Source organism: Hydra vulgaris, chromosome 10, assembly GCF_038396675.1.
Source record: "Hydra vulgaris chromosome 10, alternate assembly HydraT2T_AEP".
Classification (NCBI taxonomy): Eukaryota; Metazoa; Cnidaria; class Hydrozoa; order Anthoathecata; family Hydridae; genus Hydra; species Hydra vulgaris.
The window spans coordinates 18312630-18322500 of NC_088929.1; the positions used below are offsets into that span (position 1 = coordinate 18312630).

General features: G+C 27.9%; 1 protein-coding gene across 1 annotated transcript in view; it reads left to right on the forward strand.

The window, feature by feature from the left end:
• The first annotated feature begins 8118 nt into the window (after positions 1–8118).
• The window catches only part of LOC100205138 (protein phosphatase 1D), a 32791-nt gene continuing 31038 nt past the window's right edge, over positions 8119–9871 (forward strand). The window contains exon 1 of the mRNA XM_065807393.1: positions 8119–8480. Coding sequence (XP_065663465.1) covers positions 8183–8480 — 298 coding nt within the window. The 5' untranslated portion in view covers positions 8119–8182. The remainder of the gene's footprint in view (positions 8481–9871) is intronic.

Below are 9871 nucleotides of genomic sequence, written 5' to 3' on the forward strand. Positions count from 1 at the left end.
ACTGCATTCAAATGAAAATGGAATTCCACTCAAAATTTCCCTTTGGAAAAGTTTTAATCTAAAAATCAATCAAATGGAAACAAAAATTTGATTAATTTTATAACGATTTAATTTGGAAAATAGTATTTTTATATATTTCAAATAAATAGTTCTGTCGTTTTATTGTTTCAAATTGTTATTTTTTATTTTTTTTGTTAACATTTTCAAACTCACTTGTTGTTTAATTTAAATTTACATACAACATTTAATGACCTCAAATGTCGAAAAAATATTATGAAAGCGGCGCACAAAAAAGATCGAAACAGATTCGAAAAGTAGCAGAATTAAATAGCCTTGCTAGATCATTAGATAATTTTATTCAACGAGGCAAAAGTTCGTTAGTTTCAAACACTACTTTAATCGAAATATGGAATTTAAATGGTAAACCTCAATTTGAAAACAATAATTTTGAAGAAAATATGAATGAGCCACAACATCATAGCATTGATAACCAGAACAAGAATGTAGATGGTAAATTAGGATTCAATAGCGTCGATATCGAGGATATTATATCTAACAAGACCTCAGAAACTAGTGATAATTTACAAACGGAGAGCGGCACTTAACCAAAACGGATGTTTTTGTTAGAGCAGTCACCAAAAAGTATTAAAGATATCCATTATAAAAGAAATTCTCAAGGAAGATGTTTCAGTTACACTTTTTTTACCAACAAATAAAAAATGGTGAAAAAGAATAATGAAATTAGCTTTTATATTCTAACTCGACAGGAAAAAGTTTCTGCTTCTGTTATCGTTTGTTTTCATTGATAAAGATACGCTTAACTTCAAGTAGATCTTCTGATCATGCCCATACAGGAACACATTAAAATCAATCACTGATACAGAAAAAAGAGTTGCACCATATTTTTCTTTGAGAAGTCAAATCGAAATTATCTTACAACTAGCTTCTAGACTTACATACAACATTAAGGTGGTACTAAAGCATATAAATCATAAAAAAAACGATTTGGGGATTTTTATTTCAATATATGTAGAATTCAATTCTGATTTCAAATATGTATAACTTTGATATGTTTTCTTGATAGTATTAAGAGATATAAGATTTTTAAAAAAACCAGGTATAAATTTATTTGCTTAGCAACGCCTTAGCAATGCCAAGCAAGGTTTGGTTTTGCCTCAAAATCTAGTAATATATCCATGTTTTTAAACAGGAGGTCACATTGATTCGGCAAATAAGTTATTTTTTTGATAAAATGTTGTAAATCCATTAGCTAAAACCACACTGTTTTCATTAAACCACGACTGCAAGGTTCAAATTCTAAAGTAAAACAGACACCTAACTACAAATACAATAATTAATTGTTTGGTGCTGTTCCTTATTTATTTATTTTATTTAAAGTTATAAAAACATTTATTAAGTATATTAGTTGCTTTTAAAGATGCCAAAGTCTTTAAAAGCATAGAAAAAGATAAAGTTTAAAGGTTTCACAAGTTTCACAAAAGGTTTCAAAGGATTCACAAGTTTCACAAAAGGTTTCAAAGGATTCACAAGTTTCACAAAAAGTTTCAAAGGATTCACAAGTTTCACAAAAGGTTTCAAAGGATTCACAAGTTTCACAAAAGGTTTCAAAGGATTCACAAGTTTCACAAAAGGTTTCAAAGGATTCACAAGTTTCACAAAAGGTTTCAAAGGATTCACAAGTTTCACAAAAGGTTTCAAAGGATTCACAAGTTTCAAAAAAGGTTTCAAAGGATTCACAAGTTTCACAAAAGGTTTCAAAGGATTCACAAGTTTCACAAAAGGTTTCGAAGGATTCACAAAAAACAACAAGCTTGATAATAAAACCATGCAATTCGAAAAACTTTGTTCAAGTGAAAAAAAACTTCAAAAAAAAAATGCAGTAATTTATTCAGTAAAAACGATGATTATAATATTCTAATAAACTTTTCGATTCTTCAGAATGAGTTTGTAAAATTTATTTTTTGTCCTAAATGTAGGAAAACAGTAACTTTTTCGAATAAAAAGAGAAAGGGAAGTTCGTATCTTTTATGTTTGAATTGTACAAATTATGACTGGAATTATGAACTTGAAAGCTCACAGAAAACAAATAAACTTACTTTAAGAAAAGCTGTAAGCTGCATTAATTATCAAATAGTTATAGCTTTTCGTGAAATTAGTCATAGTTATCAAGGAACCCATACATTTGCAAACATTATGAACATGGCAACACCATTATCATTTCCTGGATATCAATTAATAAATAATAAATTACATAATTCTTATAACGACGCAGCTTCAGAAACAAAGAGTTTACTTGCTACCAATACTTTTGATAACTATAGCATTACAAATTGCCATGTCTCAGTTGATGGTGATAGCAAAAACGTGGGTATTCGTCAATAAACGGTGTTTTAACTTTAATTTCAAGAGAAAATGGAAAGTGTTTAGATGCAGCAGTTTTATCCAAATATTGCAAAGAATGTGAAAAGGCAAAAAACGCCCCATTTGTTTGGCAGATATGATTTGTTTGCCAGTTCAGGGTACCTGAACTGGCAAACAAATCATATCTGCCAAACAAATCACAAAAAATCTTCAGGTTATATAGAGGCTGCTACTTAAATGTTTTCTCGATCAATAAAAAATTATGGTTTGCGTTACACTTCATATATTGGTGATGGTAACACATCGTCTTTTAATGAAGTCCAGTCTTCTAAACCATATGGTGAAGAAATAACAGTTGAAAAATCAGAATGTGTTGACCACGTTCAGAAGCTATTAGGTGCACGATGCCGCAGTTTGCTTCAAAGTATAAAAGGAAAAATACATATATAAAGTGATGGAAAAAAATTAAATGGGGCAGGAAGATTGACAGATAACATTATAAATAAACTTCAAAATTATTATTGAATGATATTTAGGCAGAATAAACTATTATACCCGATGAAGAAATCTGTTTGGGCTGTGTTATTTCATAATAATAATATAAGTAATCCCATCGAACGCCATCAATTCTGCCCTCAATCCCAAAACAATAGGTGCTTTGTGCAAACAGATAGGTTTAATAATCAAAATACAAACCCACATTGAATATACCATCGTCAATCAAAGCTGTTCTTCGCCCAATTTTTCATGATCTTCCAAGCGATTTTTCATGATCTTTCAAGCGAATTACTTTCCAAATGTTTACACGGACGAACCCAAAACAACAATGAAGTTTTAAATTCTATAATATGGAAAAAATGCCCCAAAAATATTTTTGTTGGAAAAAAGGCTTTGGAGATTGGAGTTTTATCTGCAATACTAAAGTTTAGTGAAGGTGCTGCTGGTATTTGCAAAGTTTTTGAACGTTTAAAAATTTCTGTCGGACATTTTATGAATAAAGGATTTATTAAAAAAAACGATGAACGAATCAGAAACATGAAGAGAAAATTACCAAAAAAAGAAATACAGCAAAGAAAAATCTTTAAAAGTATAAGAAAAGTTGCTTAGTGAAAAATGAATCAGAAAAAATTACCAGTTTATTCTATTGGTGATTGGTAGTTGACTGGTAAAGTTTATTGTTTTTAAAACGCGTTTTTTGCCATTTGAAAATTTTCAATATAAACGAAAACGCAGAATTAAATATCTCAAGATCTAAAGGTGCAGTTACAATAAAATTTTCAGGATATATTCATTATATTCATATGCAGGAGTTGTACTAGAATTAGGTTCTAGTACAAAATAGTTCATGAAATAATGCCTGATATGTCCCCAACTGGCACCCGCAGCTGGTTCAATATGGTAAAATTGCCTTTACTCCTAAACTAAATACATACCGTAGATGATTCTCTTACAACTCCGACATCAATATGGGACTATATTATTGTAAAGTTTTGGAGCAAATAAATGACCCTATCTTGAGATATTGCATTCTGCGTATTTTTCTTTTTATGTGTTTTTTGATTTGGTAAGCGAGGCAATAAAAAAATTTTCCTTACAAATTATTTCAAAATTTGTATATTTTAGTTTTTTATATATAAAACTTCTAATTTACAATTTTTTCATACAGTATTTAACATTTTAATTATAGCTTTAGTACTACCTTAAGTAATGTTATTAAATCATCAAAGTACTTATCCGTAATGATAGATTCTACACCAGATCACACCATGATCATTCGGTATGTTATAATAGCGGACCAAAAGCGAAGTGTTCAAGACAGTTTCTTAAACTTTGTAAATATAAATCATCAACCGGAGAAAATTTAGCAAACGTTCGTATTGAAGAATTAGAACTATTGGGAATCAAGATTGCTGATTGCCGAGGTCAGTCGTATGACAACGCAGGCAATATGAAAGGAGAATATAAGGAAGTGAAAAGTCGAATTTTAGAAGTCAACAGCAAAGCATGGTATACGCCGTGTAGTGGACATAACATCAATTTAAATATAAATGATAGTGTTAAGAACACAATTAAAAGTCAGAATTATTTAACTACATTATATAATTTATATAAGATTTTTGCTGCATCAACAAATCAAAAAAGCCATTCAGATTGTAAAACTCTTGCTGCATTTTTAATAAAACAAATAAAATGTAATGAATTTGTTGTGCTCACAACATTTTGGTATCACTTGTTATCAAAGCTTCACATTTTCAGCCAATTGCTTCAACGAAATAATATGGCAATTAGTATTGCATTACAACATACAAAGACTATGCTATTATCTCTTGATAATTTCATAAACAATTTTAAACAGATTATAAAAGAAGCACAAGAAACATCAGTAGATATTTTATAGCACAGTTCACTGAACGGTCTTTTTGTGATCTCAAGTATTAAACAGAAACAAAGATTGCCTTGATAAATCACCAGAACCTAGTTTAGTCAAAATAGAGAGTACGTAATCTTAAGAGATTGGCCGACTATTGTTATTAGACAGACCATAAAAATAAAGCAAATGATAAATATTACGACATTGATATACCGAATGAAGAAATTGAAGCAATAGACGATGATTGATCCAATTTAATGCTGTGATGATGTTGATATACGTGACATCGTTTCTGAAATTGATGATGAATATAACCATCTAACTGAAACGGCTGAAGATAAGTTTAAAGAATCTTATTTTAATAAATTAATCGTTAAAGTAAAAGATTCATTGCAAGAACGATTTGAATCGTGTAACTTTTTAAATCAAATTTTTGGTTTACTTTTCGATAATAAAAACTATAAACTAGAACACAAATGAATTCAGTACTAATTGTTCAAATCTGGTCAAACACTTAGAAAATGATGTTGAGGAGGAGGAATTCAAAAAAGGACTTTCTATTTTAAGACATATTTTAGAAGATAGTTATACTATTATAGAGAATTTGGAATTTATTTAAGAAAGGAATATGGAAGAATTATTTCCAAATGTATGTATCGCGTAAATCAAATAATCTTAACAATACCCGTTAACGTACCGTTGCTTATTGTGAACAATTATTTTTAAAACTAATTCAAACTAATTCAAAATTAATTGCAAATTATCTGCGTTCTACAATGTAGGAAAATTGATTTATAATTTCTTTGTATAACTTTTTTTTTAGAAATAAAACCCAATAAAAATGAATTCAATAAAGTTAAAAAAAAAGTTATATATATATATATATATATATATATATATATATATATATATATATATATATATATATATATATATATATATATATATATAGTAAACATAAATTATATGTTCTATGTACGCATGTTATATGATATAACAATATAGGTTTCATGAATATATGTTTACATACATACATACATACATTCATACATACATACATACATACATACATACATACATACATACATACATACATACATACATACATACATACATACATACATACATACATACATACATACATATATACATACATACATACATACATACATACATACATACATACATACATCTGTATTTATATTTTACAACTAATAACCAAAAATCACATTGAATTTTGTTAAAAGTTTTCCGTCCCACCCTCCCATTTAAGATTTTAATTTGTTTATGCGACACAAAGATCGCAATAAGTGACCAACGGAGCCGTCCAGTTACGTAGACCTGAGAGATGTGGTAATAGAATTAGATTGTAGATGATGTTATATAGGTAAAAAACATAAATTAATGTATTTAGTAGGATGAATAAAACTTAATGACTTAGGAAGAAAGGGAACCATAACTCACACTCTTGTCATCCTTAGCAAATGATAAGACAATTGTCTATGAGTAAACAAATCAATATAAATCTGCTGGTTTATTAACGGTAACCATAACTAAAATAATCACACCATACAAAAACAATAGAATAAAACAAGTAGATAACAAAATAGTAAGTAAAATGATAATAAATGATGTTTGGGCAATATAAAAAGAAAAATAGGCTAATAAATGTGATACTATTTATGGTCTAAACTCTAGATAATAGATTGAAAACTGATAATCACCTATGTAACATAAAAATATATAAATGTCATTAATGTAACAAATCCATAATATAAAGCTCACAAAGCCCTAAAATTCATGAGTGCAAGAGGTAAAAAAATGTTAGTACCATAATAATCAATTGAAATTAAGTAGTGGATGAATGGTGATCCCCCTCCTCAAGAATGCACTACGATTACCAATGACGTTTCGGAGAGCTCAAGACCTCCACTAACGCCACTCGTCGGGGGCGTGTCCTTGCAACAGATCTCACCGCCTGCACTCTACGTCATGCTAGTCAGTATTGCAATATAATAGTACTACACTACAAAAGTCAAAAATCCCAATCCCTATACCAGTTTTAATACAGCTCCAACATTCTTAGAGATCTCGTGAGGGTGGTGAGGGATGCGCGTGGTGTGACCGCAAACAAAAATGTAAATAATATAAAAAACATGTACACTTAAACTAGAAAAGACAAACGTGTACACATGCACGTATGCGCATGTATTAAAATAAATTTTAATGTATAGAAATAACACAAAGCAAGTAGAAATGCATGCAGTTACATAAGTTTGTACCTTGCGTTTGTTTAAATTAGTTCGTCGTAGTAACCAAGGAATGTGAGTTCTAGAACAAATTTATTTAAAAATATGTTTGTATTTGACGCTTGCTTGTTAATATTCAAAAAAATATACATAACTTTAATCTTTTAGCAAATAGTTCTTCTTTGTGCTAGATAGAAAAGATTATTTGTTGGCTCGAACAAGATATTACTTGTTTCTATTTCATAATTATGTATTAAATATTATTAATTAAATATTATATACAGAGTAATTTTTTTAAATCACATTTTAGGCATCTAATTGAATAATCAATTGATTTTGCATAGTTAAAGTTTACATGGGTAAGATACGCAGAAAACTAAAATTCGTATATAATATATATTACAAATACATTAAATCAAATATGACTTTTTGACATTGTCCAATGTTAAAATAACTGCCTGTTACATAATAGTCAGCAGAAAATTTAATAACCACATTTACTAAAATGACGTGTTTGTACACGCATTTAGTTTTAATTTAAGTTATACTACCATTAATTATAATTTTCAACGCAGATTAGGTAAAGTAAAGCATTTTTAATGCAGCCCTTTTTTTTATTAAGATTTTAGATATTTGGATATGTATGAACCATACATTTATAATAATTGCGTTTTAAAAGTTTTTTCTTTGCGTTCTGCTAGAATTTTACACCAATTTTATAATACTAAACATTTTAAAGTAATCTTAATTTTATAACAGTAAACATTTTTAATCATCTCTCTCTAAGTTTTGTTTTAGAAATACAAGGTATTTAACCTTATATTTCTAAAACAAAACATTGAGGTTGTGAAAGAAATGAGATTATTAGTACGCAGCTGGGTTTTTTATTGTTTATATTTTACAAAAGTTACGTAAGCAGAGATGTTTTGATCGTTAGACTTGCCATTCGGCAGGCCTTTTGTTAGTTAAATAAATTAACGGCTCTTTTAAATTACTTCTCAACTATTAGCCAATCATATGTCAATATTTTTTTCTTGTACAACTTCATTCCTAGTGTTCTTTAATACATAATACTAAAAAGACTACGTATTAGGTCGAACTATGTTCAAAACAAATTTTTTACATATCACAAAAAGCGAAAGCTATATAAACTTTTGAGCTCAAAAATATTAGGGTGAAAATGCCTTTCAATTCTTCCATCAATTGTTTAAGAATTTCTTCTGATAAGCACAGAGGAATGAGAAATTATATGGAGGATGAACTACGGGTCAAAATTGAAGAAAATAACGGTAAGAAAACGTACTTTCTTGGTGTGTTTGATGGCCATGGAGGCGGGGAAGCATCAGTTTATGCGAGAAGTTATTTGTATAACAAAATAATTGAACAACCTGGATTTCATGATGACGATCCATGTAAAGTAAAAGATGCAATTCGGGATGGTTTTATAAAAACTCACTGGGAAATGTATCGAATTGCAGGCAAGTTATTTATACTGATTGATATAATATGTACAGTATATTATGTATCACTAATGAGAAAATAGTAGAAGTTTTTAATATTTCATTTCTTTTAATGAAAAATTTCTTTTTTCATTAAAAAAAATTTTATTGAAAAAATAATTTTTTTCATTAAATGCAAATTTATTATTTCATTCATTGGATATTTAAGTCGCTAGATATAAGTACGTTCCTCACATGTGTTAGCTAAGTCAGTCATTATAGAATTAAATATTTTATACTTTTAATTTTATAATGACTTTAAAAAACATTTAATTTTATATGCATTTGCAAAAAAGTTAATGGTTTTAGCTTTAAGACAACATGTAAATGTTGGATGATAAGTGAAGTAATTAAAAGTAACAAATTTTTTTGTCAAAAGAATCATTTTACTAAAAAAATTTTTTAGTGCATTATAGAGTTTGTTTAAAAGTTTGTTTTTTGTTTTAACATTTAATTTGATGTTTAATATTCTGTACTTTTAATTTTCAGGAACTTAAATCAAGTATCAAATGTACTGAGTCTTTAGTAATTTAGATCTTTCAAGTAGACTGTATAATATGGATATTTCAAATGGAAACTTTATGGTTAAAATTCAAAATTTCTATATTATGTACAATTTACTAAAAAAGTCTAGCACCTAGAGAAATAACTGTTCAATGGTTTTATCGGAATTTATTGAATCAAATTAATTGGAGTTATTCAATTTAACTATTACTTGGTGCCAAAAAGGAATCTCACCTGTTTATTTGCAAATAAGAAATGCTCGAAATATTTTCTAAACATCTTGGATACTTTTTTTTTGTTTAGTTTAAAATTTTTTCAATATAAATAAGTACAAATAAATTAGGAATGAGTAAAAATTATAATATCTAGAAGGCCTAGATAAAATGTTGAAAAAAAACAAACAAACAGGTGGGAAGGTCATTAGGTCAATTAAAAAGAGGTTTTTAGGTTAGTAATAGGTCACCCACCATGACCCTTGATGCTGTGTCCCATATATCAGTGAAATATTTTTTCTCCAAATGTATATTGACCTGGGTCTCAAAAGAACCAGAATTTTATAGAGATTTCAGAAATAATAAATAAAAATAAATTGTTTAAATTTATATACAAAAAAACAGCAAATAATGAAACAATAAAAAACAAAGAACAATGAAGGAATAGAATTGAAATGAATTATGAAAGTAAAAATAACAGTATTTTTATATTGTTGTCTTATTAAAACAATTAATAATGTACAACATTATCATATTTTCTTATTTTATAACTAAATTATTAAATTAGTATAAAAATAATAAAAAAATATGTAATTAAAAAAAAAGTCAAGGTAAAATAGAAATATTTTTTTAAATGCCTGTTTTTCTGCTTTT